The sequence below is a fragment of the Genypterus blacodes genome, unplaced genomic scaffold, assembly GCF_046128005.1.
Source record: "Genypterus blacodes isolate CSIRO-AG114 ecotype Tasmania unplaced genomic scaffold, CSIRO-AGI_Gbla_v1 ptg000036l_1, whole genome shotgun sequence".
Classification (NCBI taxonomy): Eukaryota; Metazoa; Chordata; class Actinopteri; order Ophidiiformes; family Ophidiidae; genus Genypterus; species Genypterus blacodes.
In genome coordinates this window covers 1,887,869-1,910,548 of record NW_027466849.1, presented here as the reverse complement: position 1 = coordinate 1,910,548, position 22,680 = coordinate 1,887,869, and the positions used below count along the sequence as shown (strand labels likewise).

General features: G+C 41.7%; 1 protein-coding gene across 1 annotated transcript in view; it reads left to right on the top strand.

The window, feature by feature from the left end:
* The window catches only part of LOC142996066 (protein kinase C-binding protein NELL1-like), a 188,051-nt gene that overhangs the window by 8,521 nt on the left and 156,850 nt on the right, over positions 1 to 22,680 (top strand). Inside the window, exon 3 of the mRNA XM_076146953.1 lies at positions 22,013 to 22,163. Coding sequence (XP_076003068.1) covers positions 22,013 to 22,163 — 151 coding nt within the window. The remainder of the gene's footprint in view (positions 1 to 22,012; positions 22,164 to 22,680) is intronic.

Genomic DNA, 22,680 nt, shown 5'->3' with positions numbered 1-22,680 from the left:
GTGCATAAAAACCCTCACAAGTGAAGGCCACACGTCCACGCCTCCTGTCCAACAGCTGTCAGAAAGGCAGATTTGTAGGAAAGGTCGAGGCCCTTTTCACACTGCCTTTGTCTCCTGACATCTGCGGCCAATATGAAGGAAGAAGAAGAACGAGGGACAAAACTTATAAATCCTCAAATTTTTACCGTATGTTAAGATTACCATGGCTTGAATTTACAACTATGCACCATATTTGTGCAAAACCGAGGCACAAACAGAACATTTTGGCGTCACGTCACAGCGATTGAGTGCATGAATATTGGGTTTAAACTGCTGCATTGTTCCAGCTCTTTTTTCTTTATTCTAGAGCATCTGCAACATAATTAAGCTATTTAGTCAAATTATTAATACACAACAATTCCTGTACAGACCCTCTTTTGGCCAAGAGACACACACACACGCACACACACACACAAAACCCACTGAAATAGACGTTACTTATTACAGTTAAAGCAGTCTCGACTAAGTAAGCACTCTGGGATGTAATAATGATAGTGTCTAATTGCAGACGGGACAAAAGGATCCCCGGGAGTTTTTCGGCTAGAATAGAGGCAGGGCGAGGCCATTACAGCTGATTATGATGATTGCGGTGTGTGAATGCACTCTGTAGTGGGGAGTCCTAATTATCTGTTAATGGTGTGAGTGCTCCTGTCAATCATCTCTGTCACAGCCATCAGGGCGTGTGTTGTCACAATAAGACAGGATATTGCATTCATGTGGCAGCACACTGAGCCGGGCTTGTGCCTCGATCCAAAAGGGGCATAAATCATTTGACTGCAGGTTTAATGCCTTTACTCGACTGTAATTGGTGGTAAATTTAATTTTTAGAGGTAAAACTGAGTGCGCTGATTAGTAAAAGGCAAATACATTTGTTCTTCATCAAAATGTCATCCTCTGCACTTCTCGGCCTGTTTTTAAAGTGGTGACGTTCAGTCTCTTATAAGCTCAGGTTGTAAGTGCCAGTGACTGATTCATTCTTCATGTGTCTAGCATGAACAGTAGCTGGTAGATTTAGCAGTTTGTGCACTGTACTTTTTCAGGTCCTCATTGTGTCTGCGTCATTGAGCATGTCGTTACCTTGACACTTGCCGCTGAATGTTAACAGCAGCATTATTTGTCTACAGAATCATCAAGAGGCAACATCCTGAACAAAGGAAACTGTTTATCGTCTAAGCAAAAACAAGGCGAGCGACAAGCATTTCATAGTGCTGCAGGCATGACCGGCTGGCTGCATGGATTTGTCTTCTTTTCTCCCCTCAAATTTTTACAGCAAGTGCATGCTGGGAAACCAACGGGACATGTTAGTGTTTCAGTGCTGGTCATACAATTGTTACTGTTGAGGCTTTGATAAAGATATTTGTAACATTACACTCCTAGAAAAATGTTGAAAAATTATTCCAAACGTGCACATATTTGTTATGTTGCAACAAATCCTCATAAATGCACATCACCAACTCAGATCCATGTAAGAACAGAGAGCAGCAGAGGCATCTGATGATAAGACATTTTTGAGGATAGTATCTTTAAAGTTGTTTAGCTCATTCTGACCCCACACCAACAGGGATGCTGGCTCTTTTGACCTCTCTTGTTGTGCCGGTCTCTTATCAAAATGGCTTAGGAGGTTACAAATATAAACATGGGTTATAAATATACAGGAAACAAAAGCCAGAAGCCAACCTTTTCCCCAACGACAGTTTTCTGCTCTTTGAGTTGAAGCAGATGGACTGTAAATTCAGTTTCAGCGAAGAGAAAGGCTCTGTTGTCAAAAAGCTCAACGGTAAATGTCAAGTTTTGATGTCAATTCCTCTTTATCAAATTCCAAATGCTTCTTTTCCAGAGCATAGACACTGAATGGTTACTCAGAGGAATCCATCATAGAGGTCAGGAAGCCCAGTTTTAGCAGTAACATCATCTAAAAAGTTTAACCGAGAAGAACAAATGATAAATGGACAAAAACTGCCTACACTGTTTGCACAATTTTCCATTACAGAACCATTTAGTCCAATGGGTTTAGCAGCGTTTGAACCTCCATGAAATCTTCTGTGACAGATTTCCTCCTCAACCCAGAGCTATATCCATCAGAGTTAGCGCTCATTTACTGTATGCAGCAACAGCATTACATTCCATCGACCGCGCAGTGGTAATACAGTTCATGATTGAATTGATGCCCACCTCCATCTGTCTCCTCTCAGATAAAGTTTGCTGACATCCAAAGACAAATGCCCTTGAACCAAAATGTTTTACCATTATGTTGTTTTGGTATCGCTGATTTTTCTCCGGAGGACCCTTAGGAGGATAGAAGGTTAATTTGATGGACAGATAAACCCACATTAATCGCACGTTCCTTTCTTCTGAGCGTATCAGCGTCGTGCATGTTATTCCCATTCTGGGAAGTGAGACAATGCCAATCTTTGATGTGCACTGCTGAAATGTTATCATGTTTGTGTCAGACGAGTGGGTAGGCAGAAGGTTTGGCTCCACTCTGTCTGCTCCGAGATGAGACTAAGCCGCCTGTGACACGATGAAAAAGCAAAATGAGAGAGCCGAATATACCGTGCCATGCAAGACACCGCTACGCAAATTAGTCTGGGTAGGCGGCCCCTTGTTTGGTGAGAAGGAGAAGACACAGGTGATGACTGGAATATGGACGAATGCAATTTATATCAAATTTTCAGAAAAGTGTGAGCATCTGTGCAATTTTATGCAATCCGGAGGAGCAGCCCTGCAATGAGATTACATTTTGTTTAAACTATTTCCCTCTATACAGGTGTTTGTGGGTGTTGGCTACAGACACTACGCTATGACCCCCTTTTTGATCTGTCCGCCTCTCTGACACGGCAACAACAACCTCTCAGGTCACAAGCAATCAACTTTATAACACAAATGGCAACCTGGCGATTTAGTGGCGATTCACAACATATGGCTATGCAAACTCTATCAAACTGAATGTATTTATCTTTTACAAGTTTTATCTGGAGTTTGTGCTCCTGATCAAAACCTGAGATTTGTTTTTGAAAAATTGTTACTGTGCCAATTTCCCAGTTTCACCATAGTCAGAATCTTAATGCTGCTGCTCTTGTTGCGGTTCATCACATTTCCAAGTGTTTTAATTAACATGCACATGAGCAGACACAAAGGGTGTCATTTCTTAACTATGTCACAGAAAATTAATTACTGAGACGGACGAGGAATGCGGCACCTGCACCTTAGCTTTAGGTTGGAGCTTTGACCTTGCCCTGTGACCTTGACAAATCAATAGTGAATGTCATGACCCCCTAACCTGACGTCGTCTAACATGGAAATATTTTTCACAAGATCTTTTTTTGTGCTTCCTTCATGGAGGTATTTGCAGCCTTCAGCTTCATGGCACACCAGAAATTCTGCGCCGACAAGTACAATTTCCTTCCTTTCCAGCAGGTTCAGAGAGAAGTGAGAGGTTTCTGCGAGGTCTTGTTCTCTCCTGCATTTCTGTTGTTGCTATTTATACCTCTTCCCCCTGCCGCCCCGCCCCGCCCCCTCTGACTGCAGCGCAGGTCTGTATATGGCACAGATATTACGGGGGAAAGCTCCATGCAGGCCCGAGCGGCTGGGCAGTTCACAGGCTGCGATCGCCTGAGCCAGGCTATGACTGTTAAAGTCTGTGCCGCACAGTCCCAGCCGCTGAATCTGACGAAGGCTATCAAACCTTTCATCTTTTATGTATGAGTTTCCTGGCTGTCCTACTGCTGGAGGAGGCGAGACACTGGTCCCACCTCACAGGAACGGCAGCAGAATTATTCCATCTGAATTATTCATTATTCACAAGGGCGATATCTTTCAAAGGGCCAGACGTGTCTCTATTGCCCCCCTGCTGTCAAATTAAAGGCTGGGGTAGATGAGCGATAGGCAGACTCAAGTGCCTCCAACTGGCTGTGGGAAATGTGATTCCATCAACGCAACCCCCCTATGGCCGGGACATACCCCTCATTCCTTCAGACCTACAAAACCACATATTTGGTTCAGAGCACCCCCGTCTCAAGGGAACGATACAAAGTGTCATATAAGTTGGTAAATTACTTCAAAAGATCTATGTCACACGCAAGCATTGTGATTAATCAAAACCTTATCTCCTCAGACATTCAGGAACTATTAAGGGCCAACATGTTTGAAATGATGATACATGGGATTATTGAATTACAGATGAATCTCTGACCAAGATTTACTCTTATCTCAAGTTTCAGTCTGTATATTATCAGAATTTAGCACGTTATGAGACTGATTATAGCTGTAACTGCCAATGACCAAGATGTAAGCTTAGAGCATTATCTGATTGGGGGAAAAAAAGCTTTTTGGCAAAAAATGGGGAATTGCGACCTCAATTTCCTCATCTGACACACTGCTGCTTTAAATGTGGCACAATATCGTCTGAGGGTTGTATGTGAAACAAACTTTACCTAGTTTGTAGTTTAGTGTTAACCACCTTCCACCCTCCCTGGTTCTAGGTCAGTCAGTGGATGAATAGATCCACGGCTGATATGGGATTGGCTCATGTTTGTCCCACAGTGTACAATTGCTGTGTTCGGACCTACACAAACAAAATGTAGGGTGTGCAAGGTAGAAATAATGCACATGTTTTAATATTTATGCCATTTATGTTTGTCAAATGTTCCCAAACAGCCCACTGACATCCACCAACAACTAAGGATGGAAAGTTTTGTTAAAACCAAGAGATGTGGGCTAAACCTCCTTGGCAGTGGCAATTAAAGCAAGATTGTGACTTCACACCCCACAGGATTAATACTGTAGCTTAGCCTGGCTAGCATTATGTGTAGCGTCACGCTTCATGCTTCTTAAACTGCTATTGGATCTGTTAGTAGATGGTAGTAGCTGGTAGCAAATGTTGGAATGGTAATAATAATAATTATACTTAAATGTTCACCTATCAACGTTCCCCAGAGTGCAATGCTGTAGCACAAACAGACCTCCATGATAAATTAGTCAGAATGTATCCTGGCGATAGAATTGAACCGTAGTAGCTGTAGAAAATATTTCTGAATGTTATGTGTCTCATGCGCACACACACACACACACACACACACACACACACACACACACACACACACCAACAGTAAACAGGACTTTAACAACATGCATACACATTTTGCAGCTCACGGACATGGAACTCCTGCAGAGAGGCAGGCTGGGATGCTTAACGACTTATTGATTCTATTTTAAAACGGCGGCAAACTGCTTTGATGTTTCCGACACAAATCTCTATCATGAACAGTGTGAGGTGGTTCTGACTTGCCTGCAAGATGATTGCAGTGGTGCAGTATCATCCAGTCAAGGCTCCATCTCTCTTAAGTCTGGCTCATTATCAAACCCACAGAAATGCCATCTACCAGCGCTCATGCTCACCTCCAAACCCTCCACCGCATAGCTGGAAATTAGCAGAGTAACCTCAGCGCTGAGCAATTAAACTCTTGTCTGTTTTTCGCTGTCTGAAACTGTTCGAGGAAGGTGCAAGACTGAGCCTTGTGCACCTTTGTCCTTCCTCCATCAGAACTCTGAAATAATTAGGCCTGCTTTGTCCTGTCGTGAGCCATTGTCTTTGTTTCGATGGTATCGGCGTCACACTGTAATTGCATTCACTTTCACTATGGTGACTTCATAACCTATCAGAGATTGGAATTGGAATTTGTTCCATCTTCACTGGATACAACTAATTACATTTTGGTTGTGATTGGACATGTTGTGGCAGATGAATAAAATGTTATTAGCTGTAACTTTATTAACATACAAAATGGAAAATTAAGACACAAAGAAAATAATTAGAAATTTTATCAGTGGTTTGATTGAAGGAAGGCACTAGGAAGGCAGTGGCCCAGTGGGTAGAGCTTCCGCTTGGGAACCGGAGGGTTGCCGGTTCGAGCCCCTGCCGAGGTGCCCCTGAGCAAGGCACCGAACCCTCAATTGCTCCCCCCTCTGCAAAGGGTGGTAATGTAAGTCGCTTTGGATAAAAGCGTCTGCCAAATGATCGTAATGTAATGTAATGTAATGATTGAACCTTGCTTGCCATTTCAATCTGCCTGGACAGCAAAACCATAACTCATGAAAAGTCACTTAATCATGCTTAAGGATGATACAGTCTAATTTTTCCTCACCAGGAACAAAAACTCTTATCAAGCAACATCTATAGCAGATTATGAGGCTTTTAATTGGTATTTGAAAGTGGTATTGATTTGTTTCATGGGATTTTCTGTCAAATAGTGTAGGCTGACCAGAGAGTAAGAAAAAAATTTGCCCATTTCAGGGATCACAATCTCTAAAGTGCAAGAATAAGGCAAATATTAAAATACTCATATCTTGCATAAACATTTTTTTATAAATTGATGTTTGGTGCATTATTACTTAACATGATATCACTACTCTAAACACCACTGCTGTCAGTGAAATCAAGTCATCAGGATATCATTCAATCAATACTACATGAAAGAAATACTTTATGGAGATTTCTTTGCGCTGCATATTTTAAATGTAATGACACTTCAAATCTGTTGAGCAGAATTCTTGTAACAACATTTTGTGAAAATGTATCCAGCATTCAAGCTGAAATCTGCAGCAAAGGCTTATAGTGCGAATATGTTGGGGGATTTAGCAGCACTGGGATGATTCCCTGATTTGTTCATGGTATATCATGGATTAGCTGTCAACACCAAAAAGCTGGTTACCAAGACAACAGTGACAGTCATCATGGCTGAATCTTGCTGGTAATTCACCGTACACAAACAAGATGCAACTGTGGCAGTTGGAAGGCAAAGGTGTCACTGCAAATGTCTGAGCATATAACATGTTGGAGCAAATACCGAGCATATCTCTGTTGCCATGTGAACACCTTGCCAAACCAATCTTGCTGATTTTCATGTTTGAAGTTCAAATGAAATACCACATTGCCTCAGGGGTTCTGAAAGTTTCACCAGCCTTGTGGTCTTGTGAAACGCTTTCAAAATCTATTGAATAATTCCAGGGGAAACGATGTTCAAACTCTTTGTGAGGTCATCAAACGACAGGAACATAACATTGCTTTTTAAACTGTCCCTGCACATAGCTACACTCATTTCGCCATATGTACAATTACATTTAACTCTTTTGCACCTCATAAATAGATTAACAAAATGCATAGTGACAAGACTGTAAGTATTTTACATGGATCAAACAACATACACATTTGCCATTTACAGAACTTGAAAAGTTTGTCCTAAAGCAGTGGTCTCCAACCTTTTTGTCTCTGAGAGCTACTTTGACAAAATAAAAGTGTCCGTGAGCTACTCATGTTTTACATTATTGTAACCTTTATCCACATGGCTGATTCTCCACTTAAACCAGCTGAATAAGAGTCTTTTGTGTGAACATTTACAAAATGTTGATATCCAACAATTCAGTATTTCTGTATACATTTTCAGTGTCAAGCTCACACTCATACATCATATTCATCTCATAGAAAACAAAACAATGTTATTATTTTCTTTATATCATTAGTTACTTATTTTACTATTTTACCAATACTATACCTTTCATATTTCACATTTTATGTCTGTCCACATATCACAATCACAATTTTCCTTTACATTCCCTGTAATTCAGGGAATTCCCTGTAGTTCCCATAACACCTGAACTTCACATGCATTCAGTCTGCTGTTGTCAAATGTACGTATTCTTTGAACCTTAGGTGAGCTACTCAGTACCGGGTCGGGAGCTACCGGTAGCTTGCGAGCGACGTGTTGGCGACCCCTGTCCTAAAGGATCCTCTGAGGGAAAAATGATTGTGTCATTAAAATCAAGGTTCATGATCTCAGATCTTTCGATCTCCTACTGCAACTGTTGCACGTAAATTTCAACTCGGGATAAATATGTTCTGATGGGAGCATTACATTACATTACATTACGATCATTTGGCAGATACTTTTATCCAAAGCGACTTACATTACATTACCACCCATTACAGAGGGGGGAGCAATTGAGAGTTCGGTGCCTTGCTCAGGGGCACCTCGGCAGGGACTCGAACCGGCGACCCTCCGGTTCCCAAGCGGAAGCTCTACCCACTGAGCATGCTCAGTAGATCTCATCCCATAGGGATATCCAGGAATGCTTTATATCTCTTGTAATGGACTAAAGTTTTGCTCAAATGGAATGTTTGACCTGATGGTGGCACCAAAGCAAAGGTCTTAGCATCAATGAAATCTGTCAGAAGCAACTTCAGGAGAGCATGAATGTCCATGCCAATTTTCACAGCAGCGTAGTCAGTTGGCTGATTTCATGTTAACGTAGTTAGACCTTTCAAACTTAGAAGGTTGTCTGATCCAAGTTTAGATGAAACACTCTCATTGGAAATCTAATTAAGATTTGTAGTGGTTAAGCCAGTTTAACCTGGGAAGTCTTCACGATGAGGTCATTTGATTTTGGGAATCTTCCAATAAGCATAGAGTATAGACAGAGACGGACTCATGTTGGAGGCAAAGCAACAAGTCCAAAAATCAAACAGAGGAACACACAGTGAGAAGGAATTTTCTTAGTGAAGCTTGAGAAGTTTGCTATTCCTTCAGGTGCTTTTGATATTGGCATTTTATTTTTTAGCTTCTTCCTCAGACGTCAGCAGGAGAAGCTGACAGTGTGAAGTACCAGAGCACTCCTAGTACCAGCCCAAAAGAAAAAGTGTGTATGTGTGTGCAGACAGTTCACAAATCTATCCAAATTTTGCCTTTGTTCATGGTATTTGCAGAACACAATTATTCTAGTACGCAGTATTAAATATGGTTTAACCACACTGCAGACCTTTGAGGAGCAAGATGTAGGCCTTTCCTTCATTGGACAGTCAGAAGGTAACAACAGAAACAAGCACAGCAATGGTGGTGTTTGCATATTCATCAAAGCACGAAAATGCCACTGCTTGTACCTGCTGATGTAGGTACAAACAAAATCCTCCAGCGAAGGATCAAAGTACGCTGCAATGAAATAAGACAATCGGCTTCCTCACAAGGCCAGACATTTTGTTCTTTGTCGGGTTTTTCAAGATAGGGAGGCAAACCGAAGCACAGTTCAAGATGCTGCTGCTCTTCCTGACAGGAGCTTTTCATGTTGTTCAGTGCTGTTTGTCAGGCGAAGCTTGGCACTGAGCACAGACAGACTGTGATGAAGAGAGTGTGGTCTCATTAAGCCTGAGTACTTCATGAGTTTAGCTTGAGGTTGTTAACTACTGAAGCAACCTTCTTACAGAGATCAGGATGTGAAGTACATGCCAGCATCACACCAACATTGCCTTTATGCGAAGTCTTTACAGGTACACACAGCTTCACATGTGGTTATCTTCATTCAGGAGCCTATTCTAAAAACACACTGATCCACTCCTACTCTCTTACATCCCTATGCACACTGAGTGAAAACAGGCTGTTTAGTCCCACTTCAAAAGCGCAAGTGCATGTTTCATTTCCAATTGCAATGAAGTTAAAAAGGACACACAGCATTTATTTCTATTGTTTGTATTGTGATGGCATTTGGGTAAATGTTTCTGATGGTATCAGGCCTGCCGTGCTTATTGATTGGCCTCATACACAGTGCAGAATATTCAAATCATGTTGAGTTTGCTATCCCTTGCAAATGTTGGATGAAATGTGCCTGAGGTTTCATCAAGTGTATTTTTAGTCACAATTCTGCAATCATTCTTGTGTGAGCATGTCAAACAAAAACGTGCATCATACAAAAACCTAATATTTTATAAGTTGATTTCATGCCATGTCAATCTTCCTCGTCAATGTAAGGGCACATTTAGCCTTTCTTCATAAAGTTAGTCCAAGTTTCTTTTTTACAGCAGATGGTCCTATCAACATTGTGTGTTGAGAGAATGCAGGCTAAACCTCAGATCCTCCCCAAACTCCGATTGAGTGAAGGATCCCACTGCGTCCGTGGGTGGTCTGCCTTCAAAAACTGAACACCACTAAGTGAAAGAATATTTTTTGTCTCTCATTGCAGAATTTTACAGTGTAATGTATCACATCCACAGAGAGATCTTTCAACTTTGTGTCTGCTCCTATCTCCATGCTTGGAAGAAGATAGCATTTGTCTTGACGATAAGGGAACCATCTGGAGTGCCATTTATTTTAATAATTCATTGTTTTTGACTTCCTAATCAGCCTAGACACAGTTGGAGTCACTAGACTTAGGAGCCTCCCCTCCAAATGGAGTCTGGTGTGAATAATGACTTGGTGACATGTGTTGGGAGTATGCAGAGAGATATCGCTCGGTGCACGGCAGCTAGTTTGCATTCCCGCTCCTCTGTGCTTGATGAGTTGCTTCCTCCCTGGGTTGCTCAGACAAGAGAAGGAGGGAGGTGTTGTGTTGTTTGTCTTCCCGCCTCCTCTGTTTTCAGTGTTTTCAATTTCACCAAACTGAAATCAAACAGATGAAGCTGGCTGTTCTGCACAATGTATACACAGTATGATGAAAATATGTAATGTGCAAGATATGTATTGGATGTTCTTGAATGATGCAGAAAAGATTAAAGTTCATAGGTTTACAGTGTTCCTTGCTTGCCCATCTGTTTTATATATATTATATATTTACCATCTCTTATCTGGGTCTGGGTCGTGGACATAGCATGGTAAGCAAAATATCCTGGATGTCTCTTTTCTGAGGATGTTTCTAGGCTAGATGTGATATATAGTCTCTCCAGTGTATGCTGGATGTGCCCAATGGTCTCCTCCCGGTTGGATGTGCTTGGAACACCTCTAGGGAGGCAGCCAAGTAGCATCCTGATTAGATCAGCTGCCTATTTTCAATGCGAAGGAGCAGTGGCTCTACTCCAAGTTCCCAACTGACATCCAAGGCTGATTCTTTTGGTCAATCACTGAATCTACATGCCTTTTTTTTTGTATACACCTCCATGAGATTGCAACAGATCTAGATTATGCAATTGTGAACCGATTTATTCATGTAAAGGTGTCAGACTATGACGTTGTGGTGTGTATGACATCAATGGGAAGCATTGACTCATACAGCAATTACGAACCACCTCTTGTTTACTCTGAAAGTGGTGGACTCCTGTTGATTACATGAAAGTATTAAGTTTAATGGCATTTTGCTTGTAGATTACTTGAAGAACAAATACAAGAGCTACTGACAGAGCTACTGACATTCTGACTGGTCAGACTGCATCATGGCTGGTTAACTGAAACTGTTAATTGTATTCAAGCATTCAAGTTCAGCTCCACCTCGACACTTCACACTTAGCTACAAACAATCCATTGGATGTTGGAGGTCACAGCCTGCTGATGCCAATAGACGTACCATCATGATATGCAAAATCTACATGATTCATTTTAGGTATAGTCAGTGACAATGACAATAAGTATTATCCACAGCACATAGCAAATATAACAGTCTAAGTTATTTGCTTGCTCTTGCTTGTGATCCAGTTTTTAGAGCTAGCTGATGCATTGCTTGGCTGATATTGTGATCATCTCATGACAAAAAACAGAAACGGGAATCATTCTTTATCATTCTTCTTCTTGTTTGGCTTGAGAAGATGTGGAGGATTTGTTTGGACATCCAAGAAATGGACTAAAGGACTGAGATACACTCCCGAGGGCAGGACTACAGGTTCTTACTCCCTCCAAGCTCCTTTTTCAAAGCTTGTAGTATAGCCGCTGCACTGAATGTTTATGTATCCAGGGCTCAGCTCCTATTGGAGGTGTGGCGGTTCTATCAGTCTAAGGTGAAGTTTGCTGTCATATGGCTGCATTTCAATGATGAATGGAAACAGCAGAAAATGCGAAAAAAATGCAAAACACATGGAAACATTGGAAACAACCTGGTGCCTTATTTTTCCATCCATTCATTCCATTCTTTCATTTTTCATTCTATCTCTCTGTCTCTCTTTCTTTCTTCCTTCATTACATATTACTTTAATTTGTTTCTTGTGCCTCGTCCTGTCTTTCCTTTCATAATTCCTTTCATTTATTTGTTATTCCTTCCTTCCTTTACTCGTCAGTGGAACTAAACCCTACTGTTCTTCACTAGGGGTGCCTTTACTTTACTGTTGTGTTGTTGCTGTACGTGTGTGTGAGTGTGTGTGTGAGAGTGTGTGTTTGGTATGTGGTGATGTCAGTATGTACAATTTTATGTATGATGGCTGCAGGTGTTTGCCATGCAGCTGCTGAGCCGTGACACAGATGTTTTCTGGAAGAGCAGCATGGCGCCCTTGGGTGACCTTTGGCTGTATTATCTCCCTGTGTGCCCCCCCCCCCGTCCTGATCTAATCTCCCAGTGCTGCTCATCATGCTGCTCACACCGCTTCACTTGTTTGTTCCCTCACCAAAGCTTTTTCCCTCTCCTTTTTTCAAACGGATGGAGGTAAACAGTGTGTCTGAGGCTGTCAGCTTTTGCCTGGGGAGAATGATTGGTCAATGAATGGTCAAATTCAGGGGAAGTGACCATCACAGGGTTTGAGTAGTGGGCTGTCATAAGTGTGGCGCCCTGAGAAAACCGACTCAAACACGGACAGCATGCAAACCCCACACAAAAAGGAGCCAGGACCTTGACATATGGCAAAAACACTACACAGCCTCAACACTGGCCTACCAACACATGTTAGTTTAGCTTCCCAGAGCAAACTATAACACATTTTTCCAGAACACAGTCTCGGGCTCCACTGCAGCAGCATGATTTTGTGTGTCTTTTGTGTTCCTCGATGTTAGGGAAATACAACACTGAATTTACGGAGTCTTCTGTAAAGTCCAGGGTTCTTCTTCAATTTCCTAACGGTCTTTTACCTGACTCAAACCCATTAGGTGGCCTTGCATTGTGGCTGGATGACAGCAAGTCTTGATAAAATCCTTTGAATAACTGAATAAAGCCATCCCGGTGCAGCAGCTATGTTCAACAGCCAGCCTGTGCATGCATGTTAAAGGCACAGGGGCTTCATTTTCACAGAATATTCCATGAGGTATATGTAGCTGGTTTTCAGCTCAAAACACCTGCATTTGTGTTGAAAATATCTTTGTCCCTGCAAAGATCTGAATTTTTTGCATGTTTGGCATACTTACGTTAACATAATTGCAGAATTGTGATTTGACAAGATTGAAAGGCCAACTTCTCCTGAAAACAAAATATTGTGTTTAATGCAGAGAGACAAAATGAGCTCAGTGCAACAAGATTTATATAGTTTGGGTCCAAGCACCTCTAAGACCTCAGACCTTTAAGGGTTTGAAGTAAATGATGATCTCAGTACTTCTTTATCACTGTGAGCCTGCAGGCTGGTGCCGTCCCTCGCAGATGATCTAGTACTTGGCTCTTTGTCAGACTGAGAAGGCAATTAAATGGTACTGTGTGGCGATACACTATCTGTGTGTGTGTTTAGGGGGGTGGATCTCTGTTGGAGCTCTTCTGGATCTCAACAGGGGCCTTGGCTGCGGAGTTGCATGGCCCCAAGAGCAAGGCAAACTCCCAGCAGTGGGCCTGACAGATACTGATACAGCACCTCAAAGCACTCAGAGCTCCACTAAATTAGCCCACATTTAGATTCCACCAACTTCCCCTGTGTGCATCAATGTTCTCTATGTGTGTCGTGTCTGTTTTTGTGTTTGTGCGTGTGTGTGTGTGTGTGAGTGTGTGTGCACGGCTGGAAGCAGTTAAAATCTGCCCACAGCGGAGGTGAGATTGTTTTGAGCTGTGAGGGGTGGACCAGATTACGCAGAGGATCTCAGCTAAGAGAGTTGTCAACAGCAACACACAAACACACACACACACACACACACACACACACACACACACACACACACACACACACACACACACATACACACACACACACACACAAATCCACACAATATGTAAAGAGATTAGTGTCCACTGAGAGATAGACTGTAGTTGAGAAGCATAAATTTGAATCCCTTATGCTTGTGCTGCTTGCTGAATCGGAACTGAATTGGAACGGGGGAAAAAAGTTCTACGACGACTCATGGTAAGATGTTTAATTTAATGCGATGATTGTTCAAGGAGGAAATATAGCAAAAGCTACATAGCAAAAGCTATATTTCCTGCTTGAACAATCATTGCGTTAAATTATATGTCTTTGTGTATGTCTTTCATTTCATTCATGAAAAAGCACAGGTCATGCTGTCAAAGCACAGCTCACTGCTGCTGCTCGTTGGCCAAGGTTGTTTGGTTGTTCTTTTGTCTGTCTCTCCCTCTCCATCACTATTTCTCATTCAGGAGATTGACCTCGAACCCCGTTTTTAATTTCTTCACTTCTCTTACTACATTATTATTCCCATATATCTACTCTCTGATTGCAATGGTGATTGGTGCTGTTGCCTCGCAGAAAGAAGGTCTTGGGTTCGAATCTCTCTGTGTTGTTTGGTCGTTTTTGCCACCATTGCCCATAACCAAATATTCGTTATTTTGAAATACTCTATTAATTACTTTTGATTTCGATCTATTGGATTAATTTTCAAATCAATCTTTAAAAAAATGGGTTATAGGTCATTTATTCAAGAAATATAATTATGGTTGATTTAGCTGCTCAATATGAGGATAACAAATTCAGATTCATGCAGTTAAAATACCATCAACTGCTACTAATCTTATTCTATACCACACACACACACACACACACACACACACACACACACACACACACACACACACACACACACACCCACACACACACACACACACACACACACACACACACACACACACGCAGACATGATGACAATATGCACAGGGGTAAACGGTGGTCCATGGTCTCACTGCAGCTTTAACAGAATGTGCTTGTGTGTATGTCTGTATGTGTTTGTATGTGTGCCAGGGATATAGCATGCAAATGTTGGAGCCCATGGGGAAAATCAAAGGGAAGTGCTTTAATCTAACCAACTTGTCATATAGCTGCAGCTGGATTGAGCATCAGGCCTGTGCGCTGTGGTCCTTTAACTGACAATGACTCCACGACAGATGGATGAGCTTGATTTCCATGCGAGGATGCCGCCTGCGTGTGCCTGCACTCTTATTTACAGTGATAATGAGATAATAATTCAGTGCACTCATTCTAATGACTCATGATGGAACTCTGTGAAGAGAGGATACATTAGGAGGTGAACTCGCCATCGTCTCATTACATAAGTGACAGCATGTCAATGCATAGATCACACAGGTTTTTTTTTCTTTTTTTCTCAGGTTATATTCTCAGGAAAGGAGAAGGAAAGGCTCCTACCGAATCATGAATGTTTTATTCAGATTCATGAATTTTTCAGCAGCTGAGGAGTTCTTCAAATGCAAGTCAAGTCAAAACACAAGTCATGTTAGGTGAGGCCTGCAGAGAGCTTGGCTGTGTTTGACTTGCACATACTCTCGTTTACATGCACCACACTCTTCAGTCTTTGTTTATTGGACAAACAGTTTTCGCTTTCGATTTCTTTTTGCCATTTTCTGAGCGTTATTCAACAGTCTTCAACACCTTTTAGCTGAAGCCATTGTCTAGAACGATCTGATTGGGTGACACGTGTTGCATTGTGCCTTTGAAAGCAGCGACGCACACAGACTTTACACTCTTACTTCAGCAGTTGTCAAGGTAAAATGCAGTCAGTGGTTTCTGCTGACTAAAATCTAACTTTTACTTTAAGCATTACTTTGCATCTTTGAGAGATTTTTGTGTGGGGCTTTGTTTGCCGTCATGCCTCAGTTCTTTATCTCCAGTTGCAGTCCCAGTTCTGCAGTCCAGAGTTTTTGCTTTTTCACAGGGAGAAGAAAGCAGGGTAGCTCCTCAGGGACTATCTGCTGTGTGCTGGATGGATGACTGACTGGCAAGCTTCATGTAGGGATGTAAAGATGACTGCAGGGCTGGTTTCTTCTTGCAAGGGATATTATGATTATGAGTCTTTTTTCACAGTTTATTTATATTTTCATGTTGAATTTTCAATATTCAGGCATAATGAGCTACTGTAGCAGAACAAAAGTATCAACTCCAACACAAAAAACTATTGTAAAACAACAATTATATTTTTTTTAAGTAATGAATTTATTGATGGTATATTAGTAATAAGCTTCCTTCTACTTTGGTCTTTGTAGCTCTTTGATTTATTCATTCATTCATTCATTTATTCATTCATTTTATTCATTGTTGTGTTGGAAGAGTAAAACGTTTATAACGTGAGTGAAAACGTCTGTTTTTTAGGTATTGTCCCTTAAATGCATTGGCTCTGTTCTGATTGGCCAACTGTGCTCACCCTGACCCAGCGACACAGTTAAACATGGAGAACGTTTAGTGCGGAAGCAGTTGGGTCATTACCAGGTGTAGGGGAAGTGAAAGCAAAGCAAACAAACATGGATGCCACAACAGAGTTGCTGAGCTGTTAAGCACTCTTACATTTATGCCTCACTAATTCATCAACCGCTATACTCGTGAGACTTTTTATCGCAGACAAGAGAAGAAACATTTTGCTCCCTGTTTAAAGTTCATCTTCCTCTTTATGCGGTGACATAAATTATATCTAGCAGCAGTGTTTTCCACAGACATGCCTAGTCCTAACAATCCAATAAATTATACATACAAGTAAAAATTATTTAGAGGAAAACCTGAGCAGATTGCCATGTTACTTCGGCACAAATCGGTGTGTGTCTGGAAGAGCAGCAGTCCTAATGGTTGCATTTCGAAAGGCGTCAACTTCAGGTATTAGAACATTGACTGGAGCCATTAGATCAAACCTGCATTTAAGATAAAGTAGACTATGCTTTATATTAAAGGTAGGGCTTCAAATCATTTAAAACCTCTCCTTAATCGACCCCAAATGAAGTAGAGATTCAACTGTCAAAAACATGTGCCTTTTGAAAAATGTTCTTACCAGATGGGTGAATAGATGTATGGATTGTTTCTAACTAAAGACTCACAGAGCTGCATGGCTCCGATGGTGAGTCAATTTGTCTTTGTTAACAGTGAAAAGGAGGTTCTAACTTGTGTGTCGCTCACTAGCTTGTTGTTATTCTGCTGTTTGTGGGTTTAGGTAATTGGCCACAACTGACAGAAGCAGACTTGTGATGTGAGTCCGTTGTTTCCTCTTTAATGTTGCTTAACGCCGTAGTTGGAGCCCAGCAGTCTGTGAGAAGCTGCCAGGGTTTGTGCTTGTGTTACTGTGGGGACTGAAAACTGTGCAACAGAGACAGAATGAGGGGCTGTACAAAGAGGACACTTTGAAGAAACAGACATTTTGTGTGGTGATATGTGTGCCTAAGTGTACAAATTGGGCTTAGTTTATGCCTTGAACATTTAATGATGCGCTGATTATTAATATATGTGCTGTTGACAACTATGTCTCACCCATAACTGATCATATACTGCAGGATATTATCTACTGCTATACTACATATTGCTTGACACACACATGTAGACACATCAAATGTTTATCAAAACTGACTTTGCCTTTACTTGAACCTTCTGGAGTTCAAAGTCATGTGGGAAGGTCACGCTATAGCCCCTGCCTTCTCTGAAACGGCCGGTAGTGCAGCGAAGGGGAATAGATCACTCCGCTGTCATCCCACCCGCAGTCACGGCCAATTACATGTGCAGGACGCAAGCCTGACGTGCTGCTACTGGGCAGCAATCCCAGGCTTTGTGATGGTGATGCCACTCGTGTGCTCTAAAGACAGATAACGTAAAACAAATAGATGGATACTATAAAGAGGAAAATCCATTATTCAAGTTGAATATTGCAAGAAACATTGTTGTAATGTGTTAAGAATATTTCTTAAAAAAATTACCATGCCATTTTTCTCATAATCATGTCTGCATTTTCACAATAGTGGCCCATTACTGATGTCATTACGTTTCCATAAACCGCCTGTAGGTGGCGATGCACATAAATGTTCCTGTCAGTGGCCTGCAGGATGAGGAAAACTCTGCCCTGTTCTACTTTCTGCCCTTGGCAAAAACTTGAGCATGGTGGACTAATGTGCTTATCTGGCTGTGACACTGACATGAGGTTTTCCTATCGGGCCAGACAGAAGTCCGCAGGGACAGCACTGGCTGTGTCTTTGGTGAGTAAAGTCTTCATCGCCTCTCTTCCTCACTGCCAGTTAAGGAGGCCATCTGTAAGGCTTAGCAGAGGCGAGAGGACCCACCATGCTCCTGATTAAAGTGATGAGCTGTAAAATAGAGAGAGGGAGACCACAGCCTGCTGCTGCCTGCTACACTCAGCTCCGTCCTGTCCATCTTCCTCATCCTGTCTCCTCTCTCCTGTCACTGCAAATGGCTCTGTTTGTGTCTACAAGCCTGACATGCTGTACAGAGCAGAATGTCAGATTGTGCTGCTCTGGTGTGCTGCCTTCATAACACTGAGAACTCTATGATACAGGGATGATTGAAGTCATACATTTGAATATTATAAATAACAATATCTAGGACAACAAAATCAGCACAACAACAAAATCAACATCAATACACTGTGTCTGGGCTTCTGTCATCCTTAGTTTTGAGTTAACATCCTGTGTGGCGTATATTACATGAAACAAAGGTCTGCAGGTTAACAAAGTTGTGCATAAATAACTCAAAACCACTTGATGACAAAATGATGTGAATAGATGGGCTTTTGCTGCTCGCCTTGATTATGGTTTTGAACTACAGCCCAGCCCACTCATCTGATTTGCCCTCCTTAGGATTTTACATATTCACCAAAACACACATAAAACGTTGCAGGAACTTGTTTGTCCAGGTTGCCAAGATTTCATTAGCTGAAGTGTTGGAAGAAGATAGACTTGAACTGATTAATCAGCCCATGTAAATTCTGATTATTGCGCTCATTGTGATCCAACACAAAACAGGATATTGAAAGGCCATAACAAGTCAGTTTAATCTCCTTAGCTGATCTGACCCATAGCTATCAATGTTAGAACCATAATAAAGTCCGAGGATAAAACCTGCACTGTAATAGCAGAAGGTGCAGTGACAAAACAATAAAATGACAATAACGTGGACAATGACAGAGCCATAAAACAAACATATGAGACAAAGAGAAGCTTGATGGGTCGGAAAGATGGGAGAGCAGCCAAACAGCCCCAGCAGAGGCTCTCGTTACGGCTGAGGCAGCACCTGTGGGTCTGAGGAATCACTGTGTGTATATGAGTGTGTGACAGGTGTGTTGGAGAGGGAACGACATACTGCAGCTGCACACACACCAGCAGACGTATTCAACTATGTACTGGGCCGAGTCCAGAAGAGTAGCTGTTTTTCTTTCCACAACAAAATTCAAGGCCGAACCACCATCTGATGATAAAAACAACTTCCAAAACAACATTGTCCAATTCAATGAGGTGAGAGAGAAGAGAAGCGATCTGATTCTTGAATGTTTTTGGCCTCTGGCTTTCTTCTGTGTAGGCTAGAGTTTGAGGTCAGCTGTGAGGCACCCAAACATCTTTTCCCTTTTTGGAATAGTTGTGTGGGGCAATCATTCGGTGAAAAGTCACTTGCCGTCCTAGATTTCAATTCCCATCCAAAACTATCACCAAAAGTAGTTTTCCACATATCCCTTTGAAGAACATACAGTATGCTATCCGAATCGGACTAAAACCAACAAATGACCTGAGGTCCATTTACACACTCAGGTTCTATGTCCCTACACATGTAAAGGAGGCACTATTTACACACATTGAAATGATTACATGACTCGCTGCAAGTCACTTTGTTCTGTACCTGTATTCATGTAATCTAGGAATTAGCCTCATTGTCTGTGTTTTGAGTGGGCAGATTCACCACGGTATGAAAAGAAGTTTGCATTTCAGTTGAATTTGCAGATCTAATCCCAGATGTGTTTGAATGTAGCCACGTTTAACACATATGCCTGAAAACTCATGTTAAAACACAGCAAAAACTTTCCATTTCAAGTGCAGCAAGTGCAGTCATCCATCTGAATTGGTCTCTAAGCTGCAGAGGAGTACTCAGAATGTTGCCCAAAATGTCTAAAACTATTAAATATTCCACTGCAAATAACTATTCCAATATTCTATTAGAAAATGTGAATAACACCATCTGGCAGTGGAAGCAGCTTCCAATGCTGCGTTTTCATTTCTGGTGGATTTCAATTACAGTTTGTGAAATCTAAAAGAGGATTGTCTCCCGTAAAAACAAAGAAAGCTATAAAAAAACAGAAAGGTTAACTGCAACTACTCAAGGCAACAAGGGTGCAGTGTGTGTGTGTTTAGGTGTGAAGAGGTGGTGTAATGGCGGAGTCTGTGTTGGGAAAGTGTTTGTGAGCTGTGACAGTGGGGTGGCGGTGTCACCCTGGGGAGATTTTAAAGCTCTGCACAGACAGACGCTGGAGTTTCTGTCATCCACAGCCGGGGGCACAGAGTCGGGGGAGCCTCTCATTCATGACTGGCCCCTGGTCTGGAGGCCAACACTCCCGCGCACACACGCACACACGAACACACACACACACACACACACAAACACACACACACACACACACACACACACACACACACACACACAAACACACACACACACAGGCAAATGCTTCAGTTACTATATTTCGAATATTTTTCATGGTATTCTGTACCTTTGATTATCCTGTAGAAAATCAATGATGTCCAATATATGTAACACATCCTCACACAAACATATCAAAGGTCAGCATGCTGTTGTATGAGCTCAACGTGCGCTCACTTCTGCTGCTCATTTACCTGAAGACAGTCAATGCCTCACTTCCTTGCACAATCTGAAGCAATATTTAGTTCTGCTGCTGTTTTCTTTGTTTATGGCCCAAAATGATGATGGCAGCAACAGCATTGTGTGCCAATTCTTGCCCCCAGACATTTCTGTCCGGGGCAGAGCAAACACACTCACATTTTTGCGTCAATTCAAACTGAACCAAGAGTAAATGCATCAACATTTGGAGCTGAGAGAGAACAGGCAACAGGTTTGAAAACGACCTAAGAAAACCTAACAAACCTCCCAAATAGCTTCCACAGTTGTTTTGAAAGGATTCAGACATGCTATGGAATCTCAGCCAAGCCACATTCCAGTACAGTTTGCTGTGTGTGCATGGATTAACATGCATTAGTTTGGTCTTTAGGGACCCATGAAATCCATTGAAATGTTTCTCAGATTCCATTTTTTCTGTTCTGATCCAATTTTGTCATAACAAACTCTCATTAAATATTCAATGACAATTACAAAATAGAATAAAGTGCTTCACAACAGAGAAGTCATCAATGTTTCAGGTAATATTATATTATATTATTTCTAATCATTTATGTAGTTTTATTATTTAAAGGTTGTTTTTTTTCTAAATCAGCACTAGATCATATTACTTCTCAGTCTGATTTAATTTACGAACATAATTGAGATGTTGTCATTTCTGTACATTTCCCACCTATGGCAATGTTTAGATCACTGTAGTTTTGTTTTCCTCACTGAACGTTTCTCTCCATTTATCCTTCTGGAGGATCTGTGCAGAGTATGATGAAGGCTGCTGTCCTTCTCTGTTTCATGCTCAACGCTGCCGTCTGTTTGTGTTGCTTCAGACGGATGGAGCTTCATGTTATCAAGCAGGTTGTCGGACTCGAGCAGGTTGTCAGACTTGAAGCAGGTTGCCAGACTCGCACAGCGGGCAGCACCAAGTCCTTGACAAACTCACGCCTACACCTGATGTATCTGATGTAGGTTGTTTACTGCTGTAGAGAGGTAAACATGTAGCATATGTAGCTTGTTGAGGGTTTTGGTGATGATGGTATGCTGTCATCGTAACACACAGGGTTTCTCTGATTGCGGTTTTAATGAGGCACACAACGAAACGACAAGATGTTTTTTTGTTCAATGATGTTTTGATGCATTACACCCAAAATCCCAGATTCCACAAATTTCCATCTTAATGACAAGTACTCAATGCTTCTGTTGAGGCGGTTGACAGGATGTGTAGCCACAAGCTCTTAATCACTTTCCGTTTCATTTCAGATGTGGGCAGAGCGATCCACGCCCCGGCACACATCACGGAGAAGGTGATCCAGCTGTTCAGGAGTAAAAGTGAGTTTACCTTCCTGGCCTCCATCCAGCAGAAGTCCTCCACGTCAGGAGTCATATTCTCCATCCATGAGTCAGAACACAGGTAAGACATCTGTAATCCTTGTTTAGTTTGTTTAGTTTGTGCCCGTGGCTGCTATACACACATACATTTCCGGGCAATGGATTATGGAGGGTTTTCTTTTAAATTAAACCCGGAGATGACTTCTTACCCTATTGGCTCAGGAGTTTGCAGATTTCTGCATGCTTGGGCGCAATAATATGATTTGCAGTATTATTTCAGCAAGATTGACAGCACATTTTCCCCCCTCTACATTTCAGACGGACATGTTGTAATTTTCCCTCCAGTACATTTATCAGACAGCTGCACAGGGTTACCAGCGAGGCTACTTTGTAGGTTCATATTTTTTGTGCCTGATGTAGATCATAAAATATCACACTTTCCTTTTTTCCTCTTGCTTCCTTTGGTACATCTCTATTTCCCTCTTCTATTACTTCCTTACATTCTCCTTCTCCTCTTTTTACCTTTCTGTATTCCTCTCTGTGCTGTTGTTTTACAAAATCTCAGGGTTTGCTTTCCATATGACTCTTTTCTTATTTTT